A 22,128-nucleotide genomic window follows, 5' to 3' on the forward strand; every position below is an offset into this window, starting at 1 on the left:
CAGGAACAGGCTCTCGGGGCTGTCCAGGGAACAGAGCTGGCTGCAGCAGCAGGGAATGTAAACCAGAATGTTACTGTGTTGGGTGTCACAGCCATGGGGGCAGTTCTTAGTTAACTGTGAGCAAACTGTAAGGGTTTGTAATGCCCAAGAAGATTCTCCAGAGGTAAAGCTGGTTTAGAGGCAGAAGCTGTGGTAAGTGAAGGGATACACATACAGTTCCTCAGCTTCTTCAGCCTGCCCAGTCAGGAGGAGACACTCCATGAGAAACCCACCTGTCACAACGAGGAAAATACAGCTCTGATAGTTGTTTCCTAACCTCAGTATTGCTACAGACTCCATCCTCTTTCCCATCCCTTGCCAGCACAAGAATTAGGCTTTAGATCCTCTCCATTTCCAAACAGGCAGTTGCTCTAGCAGGACATGCTGGAAACAGGCTCAAAAGCTGCTCTGACCAGGCTCCTGAGGATTTCCTTGAATTCCAGTCACCTAAAAAACCAAGAGGTACAAAATAAAATCCTTCCAGCAATGGGCAGCCTTTGAACTCAGCAGCAAGGCAAGTTACTTACTGTGTTCCTCAGTGCAGCAGGAGTTGCCATAACTTACAAGCACTTGGAGACTGAACTTCCAGGCTCTGTCTTGGGAGTAGCTGAGACTTTGAATCATCCCTGAGCCTCAGCTGCTGCCATCTTGTTCCTTTTCCTGACTCCAGTGATTTTTCCTTAGGAAGTGGGCCAGGTGATAAACCAGTCAGTTTTCTTTAGCACTACAGAGATGAAATCATTCATGGGTTGGACAAAAATAGCACCTTGCTCCCTGAGACATGGGAGTCATGCGGACATTTTGTTTCAGTAAAACTTCATTTAGCCCAGCTGATTGTTAGAGCTTTCAAGCCTTTCCCATGGCAGTTTCTTCCCAAAGCCTCCAGGTCACTTCAGATGCATAGGGCAGAAGAGAGAAATTCTTCAACCTCATGGCAGTTCAAGAAACTGTTAGTTTTAGCAGTGCAGCTCTTGCACCTGGTGTGGGGCCTTCCCAGATTTACAGCAATCTCACATTAACCCCCCCCGCCCCCCACAACCAAACCTACCAGGATGGAGGGGAGAAAGAAGCCCAGAGAGGGTTTCCATCACTCTTGAAGCTGAGTGGGTAAGGGAGTGGGGTACAGGTCTGGTTGTGAAGCCTGGACTACATGAAAGCTACCTGTCTTGCCTTTGATAATTCCTTGAATTCCTAGTAATAAATGGGATGACAAGATGTGATGGTCCAAACAAGCACTTAAAAGAAAACTATAGTGAAGAGGGTGCTCATCATACTCATGATTTTGTATAGTTTATTAAATGAAAGGTGAAGCATCAGTTTTAAATTGTACAAAAGGAAAAAAAAAAACCTCATATTGTAAATGTACAATTTACAGAAGTACTAGCAAAACCAATCAAGGAGACACTCATAATACAAAAACCTATTGACTGCAAACTGAACTGGAGACCCATTGCAGGTACCATGATAATAAATGTTTGTTATACAGTATTCTACAATGTTAAATTAGGAATCAGTTTTCCACACAGAGGACTGTGAAGCACAAGGTTTGTCTGAGACTCTGACTCAAACTGGGCAGCATCTGTTGTGCCACCATGCTCACAGAGTGAGCCTGGGACAGGTCCTGCAGCCGTTCCTGCCCCCAGGCCGTGGGGGTGCACAGAGGGAGGTAGCGGGGTTTATAAAGTTCCAGCTACTTCTTGGGACCAATACATCCCCAACCCACACCGAGGAATGGCTGAATTACCTGGTCAAACATTTTTGGCAACCGTGTCTGAGAACTGCACATGTTGTGAGAGCCAAGCTCAGCGGGGCGAGGTGCTGGGCTGGGTGAATTTGGGGTCTTTCCCTGCCCGAACGTGCTGGGCACTGAGGGGTTGGGTTGGTGTCCAGGAAGCTCGAAACAGAAAAAAAGCTCCGTGATTATTCTGCAGTTGCTAAAACTAAAGCACCTCTGAAACTGCTGTGCTCCAAGTGGGTCAGTCTGCTTTGTATCTCAACTGCTACTGAGTGCAGAAAGATAAAGGTTTTGGGGCCAATTGTTGGAGATCTGGAGCTGTGGAGGGCCAGCACTGCTGGTGCCAGGCCAGGCTGGGTAAGGAGCAGCTACTACGTCGAGTCATAAAATTGAAGCATAATGAAATTCCAAATTATTGAAGACATTGAAAAATATCTTAGTACAATGAATGTTTTGGGGTTTTTTTGGAATTTTTTTGGATGTTTTTAGCTTTTTTGAAAAATCGTGTTTTTTTCCAAAGAATTACTCTCAATATGCACAGTTAACACTGAAAATGTAGCTGTATTCCATTGTAAGCTTAAGAACTTCACCATCTAAGCACAAATTTCTATGCAGCACATACAGTACTTCTAACTGGCAAAATTAATTTACAAAAATAGCGGAAAAGGGTATTTACGGCATGGAAAGTAGACTCTGTTTTATGGTACAGTTAAAATTACTTTTAGTATGCTAAAGTGATCCTTTCCCCCACCCTTGAACTATTTTTTTTTTTAATAGGAAAGTTGCTGTTTATGTACCTTGTGTTGGCAGGCTTGAAGTAGGTAGTAAAAACAGCAAAGTGATTACTTGAGAACCGTTTGTGTGTTTTACTGAGAATACTTTATTTGCTGGTATAAGTTGCTAAAAATGCACAGAGCAAGTACCAATAGAAAATTTACTGTTTTTGTGTCCCCATGTGCTATATAAAATGAATGTTACACAGCATCTGTTGGAAAAGTGGCTTCATGGACATCTCTTACTTTATGTCCCATTATAAATAAAAATAAATCTTCTCAAGAGTATAAAATCTGGGTTTATCATATCAGAATCTGAAATTTTTTGGCAGAGATGCACGTCATTAGAATTCTAACCTCTTCTCTGAGAGTGTTCTTCTCCATGCCTATGAGAGAACATAAGCGTACCATAATGTTAATCAAATCCAGTGTGTTCCAAAACACTTTTCCGTAGCCAGAACAACCTGCTTACAGCAGCCTTGCTAGTCAGTGGCTGATAGGCATAGGTTTAATAAAAATGGCTAGCTTTGAAAACATAAAAAGGCAAATGTTAAAACTGTTTTAAATTGTACAGCAGAAAAATAAAGTTAAAAAGTTCTGTTTTCACTCAATGTTGTTTTCAGAAAACATATGTAGAACAGTGTTTATTTTGACGGCTGTCTTAACAATTTAAAACTTCCTCCTCATCCAGGAAAAAAAAATCTGTATTAGGACAGTCAAGAACAGGGATACAAATGATTTTTTAGGTCAGCCCTTCTGAGGTGACTGGATTGGCCAACATTCCCGTGTGTCATTAAGAAGCTCCTCTTCTCTCCGTCACTACACCAAGGGGTTGACCTCAATCATTTGGTTAAAAATCAAACCGTATCACATCAAAAATGTGGTTTTCATACAAGCTATCACAGTATATAGGCCTCTAGCTCTAAACAATAGAGTTCCAAGTTTGTAAAAGGTCTTCGCCAGACTTCAGAACATGGGCATGCCAAATCCCTGGAAAAGGGGGGAAAAGACAGAGGTTACACGAGGTGGGACAAGAGCGGAGCTCAAAGCAAGCAGAACAAGCCAGGCCTTACTGAGTCGTCCTCGATGATCGCCGCCGAGTCGAAGAAGTCCGGCCGCAGCTCCGCGCGCTCGCGCCGGTTCCGCGACGGCGGCTGCAACACACGGGAGTTGGAACAGCACGGGCCACAGGGAGCCCTCCTGGCCCCAGGGAGCCCTGCTGGCCACAGGGAACCCTCCTGGCCACAGGGACCCCTCCTGGCCACAGGGACCCCTCCTGGCCACAGGGACCCCTCCTGGCCACAGGGACCCCTCCTGGCCACAGGGACCCCTCCTGGCCACAGGGACCCCTCCTGGCCACAGGGACCCCTCCTGGCCACAGGGACCCCTCCTGGCCACAGGGACCCCTCCTGGCCACAGGGACCCCTCCTGGCCACAGGGACCCCTCCTGGCCACAGGGACCCCTCCTGGCCACAGGGACCCCTCCTGGCCACAGGGACCCCTCCTGGCCACAGGGACCCCTCCTGGCCACAGGGACCCCTCCTGGCCACAGGGACCCCTCCTGGCCACAGGGACCCCTCCTGGCCACAGGGACCCCTCCTGGCCACAGGGACCCCTCCTGGCCACAGGGACCCCTCCTGGCCACAGGGACCCCTCCTGGCCACAGGGACCCCTCCTGGCCACAGGGACCCCTCCTGGCCACAGGGACCCCTCCTGGCCACAGGGACCCCTCCTGGCCACAGGGACCCCTCCTGGCCACAGGGACCCCTCCTGGCCACAGGGACCCCTCCTGGCCACAGGGACCCCTCCTGGCCACAGGGACCCCTCCTGGCCACAGGGACCCCTCCTGGCCACAGGGACCCCTCCTGGCCACAGGGACCCCTCCTGGCCACAGGGACCCCTCCTGGCCACAGGGACCCCTCCTGGCCACAGGGACCCCTCCTGGCCACAGGGCCACCTACGCCTGCCCCCCACCCTCCCTGCCGGTGCACAAAACCTCTGGGGCAAAGGCAGGCCCTGACACAGGACAGCACTCCCTCGATGCTTTGTTACTGAAGGAATGGGGTAAAAGCTGGTGGATTCTAACTCTGTGCTCATCGTTAAGGACTTGCCCAAGGTTTTTGCTGACTTAAGGATGTTTCTGTATTGGGACTGTAGGCCAGACTGCACAGAAACTCCCTCTTAATTGTCTTCATGCTTTAAGTTCATAGTGAAACTTGAGCTCTGGCATGGTCAGAAATGGATTTACCAACAAAAAGGGTACTGAAGATATTGGAAGTATTTCTGAGGCTTAAACCCTCGGTGCTGTCCTTCTCCAGGAGCACAAGAGTAAATGTGAGCTGCACTGGCTTGATCAATTCCTTCCTTTCCTTGCCTTGGATGTTACTTACTTGGCAATCACATGAGTGCTGGCAATAACCTCAGTATGCAGCAGCTGCAAGTGAATCATCAATTAAATTGTCTTTCCAAGACACTGTAGCCCAGTCCTAATATAAGCTAGGGCTTGTTGTTTGGATGTGAAAGGAGAAACAGAAAGACATAAAAATGGTGAGGTGTGTAAAGCAAACTGTTCGTTTATCCATTTTACAAGGGAGCAGTCATTCCAGAGGGGAGGCCAGGTAAGGCTGTAAGTGCTGCAAGGGACTTCTCCCAGCAGTCAGTGCAGTACTGGAAGGGACTGAGGCTGTGGTTGATGATGGGACCTGTTTGGGAGCAATTCCTGTTTAAGGAACTCCCACCCACCCAGCAGTGCCTGCGCTCCCTCCAGCTGTGCCAGCAGGACTCTGGCTGTGACCTACTGAGACCTCGAGTGAGGATCCCCTGCCCAGCCCAGCTCCTGAAAATAAAACCAACCAAAAAAAGAGAGGGACCCCTGGGCTGTGGCAGTCTGGCATTGGGGCTGCACAGAGCCATGTCAGCACAGCCTGTAACTCATAACCTGATCCTTGCAGGCTGGCAAGTCCCAGGTGTGTGGTGGTGCTGCCAGCACCTGCTGCTGCCCAAGAGACAACCTTAGGGAGAAGGAGCACTAAGCAATGCTCCCTGTGCGGCTGTGGAACAAACCCACTGGGCCCCAGCCTGCAGCTGGAGGCTCTGGGGAGTACTCACATAATTTCCACTCTTCCATTCAGACAACTGGAAGTCAGGTTCAAAATTTCAGAAATGTTTGTTTACACTTCTAAAATTCCTTTTAAATTAGCTTTCAACTGTTTTAAACTTGCCATTCATAAGATTTACTGACCAGATCAATGACCATTGTGTCCTCAAATTCTTCATTCATGTCCTCTAGCTGGCCTCGTGAGGACATCATTACATCTTCAAAGATGGGCTCAGCGTCATCTTCCATTAGACCTCGTCTGATTTAAATAAAGAGAGAGTCATTTGCAGGCAGAAAAATTTCCCAACCCTGAACTTTGTCATTAAAAAGAATGCTCAAATCCTGTCATTTAGTGCCTTCACCCAAACCCTGATGCTGAGGGTAAAGCCAGCAGGCTCTCTGCAATACCAACAGGAGGAAAATCGTATGTAAAGCCCCCAAGCCCTGGCCCAGGCTAAAGCAGCAAGTCCCACTGACAGCACTATGACCAGCAATTAAAGCTGTCCCCAACAAGAACAGGGCAGTAACTCCTCTTGTGTTTGCCTGCCCTTTTACCAAGGAGGAGTGACACTGTTTGCCAGGATCACTGGTAAAGCCCTGGGACTCTGGCAGTGCCTTCAAGCCCAGTTCCAAAGGCTGTAAGGATTCCAGCTGTGCTGAAGGACTCGGTGGGATCAGCACAGAGCGTGTGGTGCCCCAGTGTTCACCCACGTGTGTCCCCTCCATTCCTCCTCAGGGGGACACCTTGGCAAAAGAGGATGGAGAGTGCAGACACAGGAACAGCCTCGTGGGCAGAGCTCACAGGGAATTACAGAGCACACAAATCATGGAACCCCTCTGACATGGAAACAGCTGCAGGCTGGGGCAGAGGAACGGGGAACTGCACCCTGTCACTGGGCCTGGTGCCTGGCCATGGTGAGAGAACGGCAGTGCTGGGCTGGATTCACCCCAGCCCTACAAACTGTCCCTCTGCCTTCCCCACAAGGGTGAGATGGCACAGCAGTGACTGGCACCCAGCAGGAACGGGAACATTTCCCTGTGGTGTCCTGCACACGGTTCTGCTGAGGGCAGCAGGCTGTGAGCACTTACACTGCGTGCCTTACGCCACTTCTGCCTTTCATGTAGTTCATTCCTGTCCTGTCCTTTCGATTGAGATCCTCCAGCTTCTGCTGGCCCAGCCACGAGATCTGCATCTGGGGACTGACACACAGGGAGCAAGTTAGGACTGACAGCAGTAACAGTTCTGAGCTGCCTATTTTGGGGCAGTTTCTGTCTCCAAGTTCTGTGTCTGGCCATGCTTCAGATTAGGATAATTAAATCCCATCCATCATTGTACACATCTTCTGGATTCCCTTCCACAGTCTGTCTCCTCTCACTGTATGTGCACAAAAAAATCAATTAACTGTTGCAATAAAAGCAGGTATGGAAACACTGACTGTGCTCCCCCATGAGGGGCAGGCACCTGGAGTGGGAGCACCTCTAAAATTTGTTATTATTAAATAGCACTTCACTGTGTCAGATGAGGCAAAATATGAGCAAGAATAGATCCAAATTAGTAACTGACAAAAATGTCACACAACATGAAAACCAAATGGTTTTCACACAAATACCCTCATCAACTTCAGGGCCAGTACCTCACCCACGTGTAAATACGTTCCAGGCTGCACTGCTGATCCCACCAGCCAGCAGTGCCTCTGCTACGATTTGTGCGGTGCAGCACAAGGAAACAGCAGCAAACTCTGTGCAGCTCTTCTGGAGCAGCACCAGGTTTTATTGTACTATGCACCCTTGCACCCAAATAAGACAGACAGGATAAACTGGGACAACCTACAGGAAAACAGCCTAGAACCAAACCTGAACATGATTAACCGGTCAGTTCAGCAGCTCTGCAGTAGTGGCAGGTGTTAGCTCTCCTAAGCTGACCTGGAGGAAATGTGACAGCCAACCAGGGCTGAATGGGAAGGATTCCCATTCCCCACTGTCAGTTCACACTGGGAATCCCACTCTTGCAAAGGAGCAGAGAGGAGAGATGTGCTCTCTTGCCCAGGCTCACAGTTCTGTGGTCACAGCACCGCCTGAGACAGGACAAGGGGGCTCAGGTGCTGGGCAAGAGCCTGCTCATCTCCCCCAGGAACAGGGAAGGGTCTCCCAGAGCTTAAGGCAACACCTGCTCATCAGGCTTGGGAAGAGACCACAGCACTGGGAAGCTGTCCCACTTCCAGAGTAATGGAATGGTCACAGAGACTGAGCTGGGCCAATGGTGAGATCAGAGAGGGACTGAAAGAAGTTCTGCTCCATCAAGTTTAGTCTGGTTTTACTGCAGAGTAGAAAATTCTTAAGGAGAAACTGAAAGCCTCAACATCTTCCTCATCACCTGGAAGTTATGGCCACAGCTGGGGAGGTAGGAGATGGGAGGTAAAGCCCTCAGAAAGGCAAGTAGGAGCCTTGAGTGCAGCCCTCTGTAGCCATGGGGCAAAGGAGGAAAGATGCTCTGGGAAGATGTGACCTGGGCCTGCCTGGGCTGTGCTGCTGTGCCCAGCACCCAGCCCGTGCTCACCTGCTGCATCCTGCCAGCACCCACGGCCATGCAACCACTGACAGAAAATAACCAACCTTTTCCCTCTAAATGGAGGTGATAAAATGGGAGCAAAGGGACAAAAAAAAAAAAAAAATCATTTCGGAAAATTACCCCAAATCAGGAACTACTAGCTCAGCAGCTGGAATGGGATTGCAGAGTTAATTTAGAAAAAATCAATCAGGGTGTCTGCAGAACCTTAACTCTGACATGGGGCAAGGGGAAAGAAAAGAGAGTATCTACAGGTCTTCTAAAGAAACAGGTCCAGCCAGCCTGGACACAAGCACCAGGAGGATTTAACCAGAACTGCATGGCTATGCTATGAGATAGTTTTAACATAAGGAATTTCTACTATTATTTCATTGCAACGTATTTTTCCTGGGACCTAAAGATACTCCAAGTATTGCTGAGCTATAGTCAAGGCATTTCCAGGTGGCTTTGCAAATCAACACTGCATCTCTGGAGCCACAGGCTAAGAGTATCAGTATAAACCACAAGCAATTCCTTTGCCTGGATGACTGTATTTGATACTGAAATTCCAACACTTACTTGTGTAAAAAATCCTGTTCAGATCCCTGCTCCGACTCATGCTCCTGGATCTGCTCTCCCATTTGTCTGGTGTTCTCTCTCAGGACAGTGGAGGTGAGCTGAGGTGTCTGCAGTGTCCCTGGAGTATGGATGTTCTCATTCCTGTTCAGCCAGGAGCCTTCCAGGCTCTCATCTAGAGAGAGAACACTGAAATCACTGCTAATTTCTGACCACATGCAGGGCAGCATTCAAACAGGTGTGCACCAAGGGATCACCTGGATAAATGCTTGGAGTGAGAAGATTTTCAGCTCTACTTTTAGGTTCTGTTCTTTTAAGTATTGCCACCAGCTATTTCCAGCAACAACAACAATTTCAAGTGAACAAACACAAACCCCATTGCAAACAAAGTCATACTGCAGCACGGCCTCAGCTGCTGGGTATCTCCAACATAAACAACCAAGGTAATTCCCAATTCCTGAGTTGACAATCTGAAACTGTTAATCTCATGCACCTACAGCAACCAAGATACAGCTACACACTAAGAGCAGGTGGAGCACAAACCCCAAATCCAGTCAGTCCAGATCTTTAGAACTGTCAGAACCACTGGAGTGGAGCAGGGAGGGGATGCTTCACTCAGTGATAATAATGTAAAGATGACTGAAGGTCTAGGTGGGATCCTGTGCTTATGTTGGGAAGCTTTGCTCAAGCAAAGAGGAGGGAAGAGGGAGGACTTGAGAATGGGTTAGAGCAGGAAGTGTGCAGCCAGAAACATGTTGAAAAAAAATTCAGTTGCTGGAGTGAAAGACAGGAGATGACAACAGGCATGACAAGACCACAGATTTACTAACAGGAAATGTGTGGTGAGAAAGTAGATGGGGATCTCCATGGATCTGTTCATTCTTCCTTTGCCTTTTAGGCATTTATCCTTTAGGCATAAATGTTGTCTAAAAAGCTGCCTATTTATTCTCAAACTTACCTTTGAATCATTTTTATGTTAGGAATTATTTTTTAAAAACCTGTCAATTTCCTTAAGGCATCGTGAAGAAATGGCACAGAGCACATTTCATCTCAGAAGCAACAGGGAATGTTCTTCAAGCCAGTCTGTGCTGGATTGAGGTGAGAAAGGAACCAGAGGGGACTGGATGTGGTTCTTTGATGCCACAGTAATTTCTGCAGTGACCTTTCTCCTGTTCTACATCCTTTAGAGTGGAAATTAAATAAACCAAAAAAAGGAGATTCTCAAATGGAAAGTGTTGGAAATCAATTCTCCCTTCTAGTGATTGCTGAAAGAGGGTGACACAAAAGAGTATGAGGTAAACAAAGGCTAAAAATTACATCTTAAGCCTAAGATTTGCCTTACCGGGAAGAAAAGATGGTTCTACACTTCCGTCCTTATAAAAAAGGACATTGGTAAAATACAGTAGGACAGAATGAAAATGGCAACAAGAGGGAAGAAGAAAACCTCAGTAGCAGAACTCTGAAAATCTTGGCATCCTGAAAGAAGAAAAACAGTGCCTGAAGAAAGAAGCCATATTTTATGTAGCTACACTCGAGGCTGGCTGTGAGAAACCAAAGGATTTGGCGCAGTGGAGAATGGACCTGGCTGTATGGGCAAACTCTGGAGGAGTATTTTGTGAAATTGCTGTATATTCAGGGAAATTGGCACTAGATTCCTTACTGAGGGGTTACTGTCATAGATACTGACCTTGGAAAAACCCCTGAAGTTTAAGATCCCACTCACACCTACTCTATAGTGGACCAGCAACCAAAAGTCCCCACTACATCACACAGGCTGACCAGGAACAGATACAGCCTTGTAAGAAATTTGCTATCACAGCCAGATTCCTGATGAACACATCTGAGGTCCCAGAAAGAGTAAACACAGACAACACCAGATACCAGAACTATTTTAAACAAAAATGGTGTCTTTTTAGTGTTCCCCAGTGGCCCTGCAACACCAGAGATCTGTTACCAGAATTTCTGCCTGGAATCTGCTCCAAACCCCTGAGAATTAACAACTGCCCAGAGGGAAGCACAGGCAGAAACCCAGCAGTGACAAAGAGCAGGTAACTCCACAAATGCCTCTTCCAGCAGCAGTAAGAGCTTTTAACAGTTCTGATTGCCAGTTTTGGTCAAGACAAACAAGAACAGCGGGTTGTGGTGGTGTTTCCTCTAAAGACACGCCCAGGTCTCACAGAACCTGCAGAACAGATGCCTTGGTTCTGCCACATCCAGAACGTATCCCCATATTCCTGCATGAGCTGCTAAACCCCCCTCTCCTGAGTGTCCAGAACACCAAAGCCCTGTGCCCACACCAACCTTCCACTCTCTTTTTGTGGAGGGGGGGTCGGCCCTTCTTGTTCCTGACGGAGGAGGCCTTGCTGCTGCTGCTGCCGCTGTTGACGGACATCCTGTCGTCCTCGCCGCCCGTCACCAGCGAGTTCCGGTACGAGATCAGCGGCAGCCAAACGTCCTCTCTCCTCTCCATCATCTGCTCTGTCAGGAACTTCTCCAAGTAGGTGTGCCTGGAGAGGAGAGACAGGGGGTACAGAGGTGCAGGCCCTACAGACACCTGGATGTGGCCACTGTGTGAGAGCCAGTGCTGCGAGGATGCAGGAGGATGTCCTCTGGCATCCTGGAACCCGAGGGACGGGTGAGCCAAATGCAAGCATTTGTTTTTCCATTAAAAAATCTGAAGACCTGGTCCAGTGCCATGAGAAGTGCAGTGCACATGTGTTAACTCAAAGGAGGAACCAACAACTCCCTCCTGCTCTGGAGGGCACAGGAACTGTTTTCTTTTTCCATTGATTATTTAACTATGGAATTAGAAGTAATCTCGAAAATGAACGTGCAAATCTACATAAATGTGATTCTAATGAGTTTCAGGCTGCAGAGCCAAACATTCAGAAGTTTGGTAAGAGAACTCAGGTACTTCAGCATCACTTCCTGCACCCCTCAGCCACAATTCCCTTTAATACCACCCTTGCCACGTTGCCAGCACTGGGAGTCAACTCCACATATTCCACATGGAAAGGCATTTTCCTGTCAGCTCATGGCAGCTCGGAGTTGTTACACAGCCCAGCTCCAAAACAGGCCCAGGAGCCACCCTGCTCATGCCAGGGTTACAATCTCATCATTTTTTGAGTCAATGAATGGCATAACTTTGTTCAAGAAACAGCAGGTTCCTGTCTACTGTTTTACTGAATATTGTGAATGCTTCCTCCTTCCCCTTTTCATGTGCATACTAACTCCCAAAGCTGGCACTAATGGGAAATTCTTGGTGTATTCTCTATTTTACAGTACCCAACCGTGCCACCTGAGTGCTTCATGGCTTTAGAGAATCTACCTGCAGAAGAGTCTTGGAAAGTAAGAAGTTTTTCTGCCTCCAGTTTGTATTTACAGAACCAGTTTGCATGTTTATGGCCAAATTGTGAAGGAGGAAAATGACATCACTTGGGAGTTCTTTACTGCCCGGATGCCGAAATTGAGACATCTTTTGCTCAGCATTTTGGGGGAGCTTCACACTGATAGTTCTTATCAACTCTGAATTTCCTGAAGTGAGAACACCATGCTGAGCCTCTGCCTCATCTGACACCCACTAGCCAGTGTCCAGTCTAAACCAGCAGTGTCTTTGAGAGAAATAAATTGAAATAAGTGCCTCCAAGGACGATCACCTCTATTCTGTCCTACATCAGCTCCTCAGGATTTCTCTGCCTCTATTGCCTTGTGGGTTTGTAACAGAGTGTTAGTACAATTTTTTTTCTCCAGCTGTATGAGTCTGGCACCTTACATGAACAGTTTTATGTGAAATCCATAGATTTGAATAAATCCATAAATGGCTATCACCAGTGCTGAAGGTTACTCATAAAATGAGCAGCCAGATTAACAGGCTAGGAAAACGAAATTAAATCAGTGTTGCTGCTTCACTCCCAAACTGGAAGCTTCTCCCTTTTCTCACCCCAGAGAAAAAAGCCAGGAGCCCAGCAGAAGGAAGGAGGAGCCCCATGGAACAGCAGCATGTGCTGGACCCTGCTGGGGAGGGTGTTCTGGAGCAAGGCCCTGACACCTGCAGGCTCTGGGGTGGATGGTTTGGGGGTTGAGGCAGGGAAGCCAAGCTGGAGAACCTGGGCAGCCAGGCAGCCACGTGCTCCTGAGACTGTGAGGGCTCCAGAGCACTGCTGGCTGCACACAAGAGTCCATTGCTGAGTTTGGGGAGGGCCCCTGGGCAGGGAGGGAGGGAAGTGATCCTGAACATGGGACTTCTCCAGCAGATGGTGGTCATGGACCTTCCTGCACACAGGCAGCCCCTATGGAGGGGGAGAGGTCCCTGTGGATTGGAGGAGCTACAGAGAAGGGCAAATGCAGCATCCCAGTCCTGTTCTGCCAGTGGAGCACTCTGGGCAGAAGTGGAGCCACCTCCACGGAATCCTTACGTGTCAGCAAGTTGTGCTGACCCTCCTCGTGGTCACTACAGCCTGGGGGGTCTGGGGCAGGGCTGAACTCATCCCAACACAGCAGTCTGGCACAGATCAGATAAATCAGGCCCTAACAGACCTATTTCTTTTCATGATCTTCAGATTCAGCTGAGGTCAATACTCAGGTACAGATATTCCACCACAGCAACCCTTACAGGCCTGCAGGAGCAGCCACTGGTTGTGTATGTGGGCAGGGGAACCTTTGAGAAAGAATTTAAATGGCAGCATGGAAGGTGAAGGAACAAAATGTCCCAAAGAACTGAATTTCACTCAGAGGCTCAGGTTAACAGAAGCTGGCAGGGACAGCATGATGTAACTTTAAATCTCACACTGGAACTTGTGGAAGGGATGACTCTACAGAAAGGCTAAACTTCACTAAATTCAATAGGAAACAGGCCAGTGGCACCTAGACCACCATGCAGGAGAATCTACAGTTCAGCTAGGAAGACAAGCCATAAAATCCTGTTATCCTTAAGTCCTGTCCTGAAGAACAGGAGAGAGGCTGACAAGATTCCAGGATATAACAATGAAGAGCAGATGCACAAACAGGGTGCCAAGACAGCCCAACTGGATCATTCCATTCCCCAGCTCGTTTAACTATTTGTCCTCAGTGTTTGCTGAATTGAGAAATTATTGCTACAATAAAAAAGTGAAATTGGTTCAAGTGTGTACACATTAAAAATTATACAGAGTTAACCAAGCTGCATTTCTTATTACACAGATAAAGCTGTCATGTTCATAGTTGTTAGCCCTAACAGAAAAGTCCTTTAAAAGCAATGTCTTCACAAGAAAACATCTGTCAAACCCTCACAGCAAGGTCTGACAGGAAGAGTCAGTTGAGGTCATTCCAGTTGATCTTTCTGACTAACACTCAGTGTGGTCACAGAGTTGACTGGAAAGACACCTATAACCATAAACCAGCAGATCTGACAACTGCACTTTTTAACTGGTCCTAAGTTATTCAGTGAATTCAGTTCCACACTGGGCACACAGTGCTTGGCTGACGTTTGACTGGAGTTCTCTTCCAATACATTGAAAGAAACAACAGATATAAGTTTACAATTTATGCAAATATAGGACAGAAACAGCTGTTACTGCAGTGGTGACAGCCTGTCAATTCCCTGCACTGCTAATGCTTCATTTCTTCTAGCCTAAAACCACACATTTTATTTTCAATACCCCATGGGCAGTTTTAAACAACATTATTCTGGGAGGTCCCAAACTCACCTCGTTAGTGGGTCTGATTTTCCTTTTCTCATTTTTGAAATTACTTTAAAACATGAAAGGATGAGTAAGTGTGTATGTGAAATGCCTCACAGGGACTTTCTGCAGCCCCTGTTAGACTGCAGAAACCTCCAATGAGGGAGCTGAAACCCACACTGCAGGGATTAGCAGAGCCCAGGGAAGAACACAGAGCATCACTTACACAGTCTTCTTGTCCTGTCGCAGGAGCTTGGAAGAAAATTCACTAAGCACTTCGAGGAAAGCAAGGTTAGGAGGTGGATAGTCTTGTCCTTTCTGATTCTGGTATTTGAAGGCAAATTCTATGCCATCTCTACAGTACAAAAATATTAACATGTTCAGACATTTGCAACAAAAAAAAAACCCAACAAAACCCACCCCAAAAATCAAGCAAGTTGCCCCAGATCTGAGCTGTGCTGAAATTGTTTGCATCCTCAGATCCCACCACGATGTCTTTCCCCATTACCAGCAAACAGCTGCTCTTGGACAAAGGGGAATGTAGAGTTCCCTTGGATTTGAGAGGCCCCCTGCAGATCAGCACGTGGCCAGTCCCTGCAAGAAGGAACTGGCCCAGTGGTGGGCACTGAGCAGGTGCAGCCCCGGGGGCAGGAGCTCCATGGAATTTGTCAGATCAAAGAGGAGCCAACCTCTGCAGCCAGAGCAGGGACACACTCGGTTCTGCTTTGCCATCTGTGGCTAAAGAGAACACTCTCCCCTCCCTCACCCAGCAAGGCAAGGCAAGAGTGTCCCCTGGCTCCTGCCTGCCTGGGGACAGTGCCCAGGGCATCCTGAGCGAGACTTGCTGGTCTTGGTCTCCAGGACTGAGTCTCTGAGACAGCAAACCTTAGCACCTGAACTTTTTTATGGCATGGCAAAGTCATAATTTAAATTTAGCAGAACCTTTCTACACTTTTCTATGCAGCAGTTGCATAAAAAGTTCCACCCACTTTAGAAGATTTCCAAAATATTTTTGGAGTATCTTTTTATAAAAGCCTTTGGTTCCTCCCGAATCCACAGTGGTGTGGAACAAAGAACCAGCCTCAGTTGTTAGACACAACCCACACAAGCTTTACCTGAGATAAACAAACATAGCCATGCCAATAAATTCCAAGAAATAATTAGGTAGCAGCCAGTTTGTTTCCTTTCTGCCTACATACATGTAGACCCCTCCATTTAAACTAGAAAAGAATATATAATTATTCCATGGCCTGTTGAGATTATGTACCTTTAGAAAGGGAATGCTGAACAAGAGTTTTAATCTGAAGTAATATAAAAATCTGGTTTATTTACCACCACTCACTTGTGTAGTGTGGCCACGGCCTCTCTTGTCTTGATCTGATCCAAGCCAAAAGTGAGGGCGAACCGCCGGGCCAGCTCCTTAATGCCACTGACATGGGCAGATGTCCTGTCCAGGTTGGGACCTTGCTCCTGAACAAGCTCATTGAACAGCTGCAGAGAGTTCAGAGGTTCACATCTGTGAGCTGGGAAACACTTCTATTGAGAGAAACTTGGTTTCTAAACCTGCTCCATCTGAGAGTGGCCTTTGCGATGACTTTTTGCACTGAGCCATAACCGAGTCCCCGTCACTTGCCAGAATTTCTTCTGTCCCACTGCTGTTTGCCAGCTGTCCCCCACCTAGGACTTGTGTGGAGTTATTTTGGTGGAATTCTGCACCCACCTTCCCTGAATTCCATCTGTTGTTCTCCCAGCCCACCGAGCAGGTCCTGCAGTCTCGTGCTGTTCTCAAAGCACCTCCATCACCCATTAGATCAGGCAGTGCTTTGAATTCCAGCTCCTCCCCTGTTGCCTGTTTGCCCAGCACTGCTGCCCCTAAGGCCCTCTCAGCACAGTACTGAAGGGCTCAGTGCCTTTCCACCCAGTTCCACCTCTCCTGGCACTGCCATTTACACCCCATCTCCCTCACAGGTTGCTGAGAGTATCCTGGCAGTCAGTGCCAGTGACAATATTAAATCAGGCTGCATTACAGCAACTGCTTCTCTCATCTCCACAGGCTCTGTTACCATATAATTAATGACAGCAGCTTAATTTGACAGGATTCCTCCTTGGCAAATCCACACTGACTGCTACCTATCACTGAGGCACTTGCAAAGAGCTCCTCTCATTTTTTTCATGGAATTTTGTCAGCCTGACTGATCCGTGGCACCTGCTTCCTCCTCTCCAAGTTTTACAGACAGGGGCTGCTTTGACACTCCTGATTCTTCTGGAAGTACATCTGTTCTTCTCAGGTTTGCACAGATATCTCTCAGCTTCCAGATTGCTATAGGAAATCCCTTAGGAACGAATTTTGGGAGGCCCAGCTCATCTGAGAGCATCTAATTCATAGAAGTGATTTCTCTGGGCAATGGCTATAGCTGGTACTTCAAGGGCCTAAGTGGTATTTAGTGCACTTTTGCTGTTGGCTGATGGATTTCATCACCAGGCAGTAATTTACAGTTGATGTAAAGCAAATTTTTCAGGGGAAAAACATATCTAACAGTATTGGAAGACTTAATTAGCTTGAAATTTGAAAAATTCACCAGTATTTAGACAAAGTATAAAGAAGATGCATTACTTCAGCTAGGAAGAAAAAGCCATCCTAATTCTTCTTGTTGATTCAGGGTCAATAAAAAAATGCCACCAATTGGCTTGGACCAAACTGCCTCCAAGGCTCTTCCCTCCCTCCCTTCCATTTTTACCTGCCCAACCCTTGCCAGTGTGGGCCTGTGGAGACAGAGATTAAGGAGACAAAAGAGCAGTGACAGCCTGAACTGGGGAGCAGGAAAATGAAGATCATGTCCTAAGGAAGTGCAGCATTTCTGCCTCCCTGTAAAGGGCACCAGAGGAAACCCTGGCCAGGGCTTTTTTACAGTGAGGCATTTCTGACAGAAAAATCAATGCTCTTACCTGTTGCAAACTGAGAATGAGTGTCTTTGCACACTGGATTTTATCAATTTGCCTGGTTTTGCTCAGGGTTTCCTTAATGATATCTCCATAGTCATTGTAGTACTAAAAAAAAAGTGAAAAAAACCCCCTTTAAATCAAACCTCTTTCTTACAGTTTTCCCAAGAGAAAGATTACTTGTAATTCTTGATTTGAAAAGGCAGCAATTGCTCAAATCCAGACTTCTGCTGTGAGTGGGGGGCAATGTTTCAGTATCAAAACTTAAACTGAACCCTGTGATAAGGTAGGGAACTTCTGTATTTACTATCTTTTGTAACAGATACATTGAAAACCAAACAAAAGAACATTTCCTGCCCCAAACTAAGCCCTTGACGGAAGTGACCCATGGCTGCCAATTCTAAGCAACAACATGACATTGATCCAGCACCCCCTTCAAGAAGCAGGTGTGAACAACACCAGCACAGAGGTGTGTGCTCCTTGTACACTGAGGGGAAAGGGATTCACTCAAGGCAGAAAGTGGAGCAAGGAATGAGTCAGCATGAAGTGCTGATTCTCTTTCTGTTAACAGAATGGCTGCTGAAAGCCACAGCCTATGGTGCTGCCCATCTGGGTATAAAAGCTGTATTAGCATTACAAATTCCAGGCTGAGAGTATTTTTTTTCCCAGCAGTATTCTTTCAGGCTGCATTTGCAGTCACTTATTTTCATTCCCTCTGAAATATTGCTTTTGCCTTCTTTGGTACTAATTTAAATACAATTTCTCTCCCTCTCCCCCAGTTTTAACAGAAGGAGGGGCATGGGGAGAGGAGAAGCCCAGCCTAGAACAGCAGGGAGGGAACTCACCTGGATGGTGACAGCTTCAGTTTCAAACTCCCACTCTGGCAAACAATCCCGAAGCAAGACTAACCCTGACTGATGGCTACAGTGTGTCCTGGGGACTTCATTGTGCTGTGTGTGCCTGATCACCAGCAGAACTCCAAGTTACACCCTTTACATTCCACATCAACATCTCAGACAGTGCCTAGAGTAAAGGACCTGCTCCCTGCTCTGTCTGCCAGTTCTTCCCCCTGGATTGTCACCTCTGTGATGACCAATCCCCCACAGGGACAGGTAGGACAGGACCTGAGGGGTCAGTGGCAGGACTGTTCTGGCAGGTAAAGTCCCATGTACAGGGGCAGCAGCAGCTGAGGTCCTTCTGACCTTCACTGGGCCTAAAAGCTCTGTGGAAGCAGTGAGAGTTGAGAGATACTCAGTTACCACAGACCCACCGACAGCACAAGCACACAGAGCTGTTTTTTCCTGCTGTCCTGTTTGAACCAATCTCCTCTCACAAGAACCCTGCTGCCCCATGGCAAGCACCAAGCCTGGGAGATTGCCAGTGGAACACGACATGGAACAGGTAACTTAGTGGGGATTCTAGAAATGAATCTCAGGAGCAGTGTAAGAAACTCTCTGTGGAGTGGAGCCTCTCTGAAATACTCAGCACCTCAGGACCAGCTTTTGGTGCTGCCTTAAATAAAGCACACGTGCTACAAAGAGAGTGAGGTCAGTGCTTGCTGCTGCTCAGTGCCAGGCGTCATTCAGAAAGGAGAAAGAACTACAAAGGATCAAATAAAGCTGAAAAAGCTCTCAGGAGAGTTTGGGCTGTAACCACAGCCCTGGCAGGGATGGCAGGAGAGGCCCTGACACTGCAGACTGGGCTCAGTCAGGACAGGAGGATGCACGAGCTGTACCTTCATATAGTGTTTGAAGATATCTGCTGCTGCATGCATGTCCACAATGTCATAAATTATCAGCTTGCTAAAGGCAGCCAGAAGGTTTCTTCTCTTATGTAAAGCTTCTATTTTGTTGGCTTCATCTTCTTCATCTCCCTCTGAAAGCATCATCAACAACAGAATGTCTGTAAGTAACTGTTAAGTTCTAAAACAACCTTATCAAAAGAGAGCTTTTATAAAAAAATCAATTCTTGAACATGGAGCAAGAAGGATTGGTGGAGAAGAAGCTAAAATGAAAGGTGATAATTCTTGAATCCTGCCTACTTCAAAACTTCCAGGGAAGTTTAGGAACATGACACACCACTGACCAAGGCTGCTGACCATAGTCCTGAGGAGATCCTGAGTATAACCCACACAGAACTGAGTCATTTATTTCCTTTACCCTGTGAAAGGCCACAGTGAACACTTGCTGAATGCTCTTGCTTAACTTTGCAAATGCAGGACATTCAGAGAGGCTCCATTAACACGACTAAGCTATAAGTATTTAACAAAAGAAAAATTAGAAGCACCAGTACTTCTGCATGCCTTGGATTTTCAGATGTGCAATCAATGGCTCTGAACAACAGGAAGTAAAATCCAGTTGTAAGGAGCACTAACATTGAATGGCAATGCCATAAGTGTTAAGTCCCTATGTAAGACTTCACTCTGTGAATGAAAAATAAACTACATAGATAAAGTCTTAAATATAGTTATCATATAATAAAATCATATTCCACAACTTACATAAGAAACTTCAGAGCAAAGACCTTCCAAAAATAAAGTAGGAATACTTCTGGAAACATCTGAACAAACTGATCAGAAAATTCTATTTTCTCCTTTCTTCTGCATCTGTTATGAAAAAAAGTTAAACATACCCATGCTCTGATTTTCATCATCTTGGTCAATGAACACATGGTCCATCACAAAACTGAGCAGTTCTGACTGGAGGCCTGAGTCTGGATTGAACACCAAAGGCTGGAGCCCTTCTCGACCTCCCGTCATCAGCTGGTGACTAAAAATCATCAGGAGATCACAGAGCAGCATGAAAGCCTGAAAGGCAAAAGAGAATGAATGCAGTGAACAGTCAAGTAAGGAAAATATAAAATACCATTGATCAAATTTCCAGATATCCCCTGCTATTCTTAAACAGCTCCTTAAACTGCTCCCTTGTTCGAGTACTGGGAAAGTATTCCATAAGGGTTTCCTCTAATTTGGAATGCTGTGCCTTTGGTTCCTAGGTCAGGAACTGTGGTTATTACCTTCTCCATGTCCTGGATGATTCATATTAAGCTTCCTTCTCTTCTCTACGAAAAGCACTCTAAATCTACCTCTGATCCAAGGCCTGCAGCCAAATTTGTAGTAAAAAGAACACACCTCTTTTGATAAACAAAAATCAAGCAAGTGAAAACATGAACAATACTGAGGGGAAATTCAAGCTGAGTCACTGTCAGACCCCAAAAATACAGACAAAAAGCCACAGCAAGGAAATTCCTGCAGAATTTCATCAACAACTCTTGCAAAAAAAGAACCAAGTTTGTCTGCACAGCTTTCAAATCCAGACAAAAGCCAACCTGGGCAGAACTGTCCATTACTTATGCTCATTACTATCATACCCTCATTACCTAAGACTGGAAAGAAGGCAGTTGTCACTACCTTCCTTTCTTCCAAGGGCTCATTCCTGCATGGCAATAACACTGTTTTGCCCTCAAATGGCTTTTGTTGGGGTGTCACAGCCAGCATCTGATCACATTCAGCACCTTTCAGAGGCCTTTTTCATCATAGCTTCTGTATTTTTTCCTCAGGTTCTGAAAACTTTACAAACTTCCAAAATAAAATCTCCAAGTGCTGAACTTCCCAGTGGCTCCCTTATTTCTTGGGGTATGTTATAAAATCTGAATGAGCTACACTCAGGCAAGAACAGATGCAAATCATTGTAAACTGTGTTCTGCTGAGACCTTGGGAACAAATGTTGCTATCTGGGATTTTTCTCCCCTTGATCCAAAAGGCAGTGATTCATTCCAGTGATGATCTCACCTGCTCTAAACTCCCTTGATACTCAATAGAACTGAAGCTCTTCCTAATGCAGACCTCCAAAAAGGAGCAGATGAGTAATGCACTGCCAATGCTGAGTTCTGTCCAATATAAAGGCAGCAGTGGACTCAGTCAAAGGATTATTTATTTCCCTCAAACACTCATGGAAAAGTTGAAATGTTTCAGTCCTGTTTCTCTAAATACTTAATACATTTCTCCTTCCTTTGATATGGACATCAACTTTGTCTGGAAAGAATGTCTGGAGTAAGGATCAAGTATGGTAGGGAGACAACCCAACCTGCACATAATTCTCAAAAAAATCCAGTAGAACAAAAGGAGGAAGTAGCAGTCCTGCACACACAGAAATATACTTTTTAAGGAAGAAAATGAGAGCAAATCATAGAAGAGTCAGCTGAAAGGGCTCCCTGGAGTCTCCAGTCCAGCCTACTCTGCATGGGACACTCGCTCTCTCTGGGCCTGGTTGGGCCTGGGTTTGTGTGGCTGAGGCTTGAAAACTTCCCAGAACTGGGAACTGCAAAGGAGCTTCTAAAGAAAGTTTAAATTATCAATGCAAAAACCATTGTGGCCACTGTAAGAAGAGAACAAACCCATGCCAAAACACCCCAAGAACAAACCCACTGCAGGAATGGGAAGGAACATTTGCCACTTGCTGAGGCAGGAAGGATGTCAGGTCCAGCTCGAGCTGGAAGGGAGGTCTTTGCATGAAGCTAGAAGGTGTTTTCACATTATGTAATATTAATACAATATGCCAGGAGTAACTACTCTGAATATTAAAAAACAATTACTAAAGTAAAATCTGCTGGAAGCCAATGGCACACAAGTCTGTTAGAAATGCATAAACTACTGACATCTCTGAGCATTTAATGTTTATATTCAGCAAACTGCAGAACAGAGAGTAAATGCCAAGCAGAGCTATCTTTCAATGAAATAAAACTGCCTTTTAAGAAATATTATCTTT

At 46.5% G+C, this 22,128-nt stretch overlaps 1 protein-coding gene across 7 annotated transcripts in view; it reads right to left on the reverse strand.

Moving 5' to 3' along the window:
• Window positions 1-2,244: 2,244 nt before the first annotated feature.
• STAG1 (stromal antigen 1) overlaps window positions 2,245-22,128 on the reverse strand; it is a 174,680-nt gene continuing 154,796 nt past the window's right edge. For 6 of the 7 annotated variants that reach the window (XM_017729423.1, XM_017729422.1, XM_017729421.1 and 3 more), the window contains 11 exons: window positions 19,994-20,168; window positions 19,098-19,237; window positions 17,369-17,470; window positions 15,765-15,913; window positions 14,649-14,777; window positions 11,067-11,272; window positions 8,769-8,940; window positions 6,734-6,844; window positions 5,789-5,903; window positions 3,621-3,701; window positions 3,234-3,537 (listed from right to left, as the gene is read on the reverse strand). In XM_017729423.1, coding sequence (XP_017584912.1) covers window positions 3,514-3,537; window positions 3,621-3,701; window positions 5,789-5,903; window positions 6,734-6,844; window positions 8,769-8,940; window positions 11,067-11,272; window positions 14,649-14,777; window positions 15,765-15,913; window positions 17,369-17,470; window positions 19,098-19,237; window positions 19,994-20,168 — 1,404 coding nt within the window. In that variant the 3' untranslated portion in view covers window positions 3,234-3,513. Of the gene's footprint in view, window positions 3,538-3,620; window positions 3,702-5,788; window positions 5,904-6,733; window positions 6,845-8,768; window positions 8,941-11,066; window positions 11,273-14,648; window positions 14,778-15,764; window positions 15,914-17,368; window positions 17,471-19,097; window positions 19,238-19,993; window positions 20,169-22,128 lie in introns of all 7 variants that reach the window. The other variant, XM_017729424.1, reaches the window with a different exon arrangement.

This window comes from Corvus brachyrhynchos, unplaced genomic scaffold (assembly GCF_000691975.1).
Source record: "Corvus brachyrhynchos isolate BGI_N302 unplaced genomic scaffold, ASM69197v1 scaffold63, whole genome shotgun sequence".
In the NCBI taxonomy this organism is placed as follows: domain Eukaryota; kingdom Metazoa; phylum Chordata; class Aves; order Passeriformes; family Corvidae; genus Corvus; species Corvus brachyrhynchos.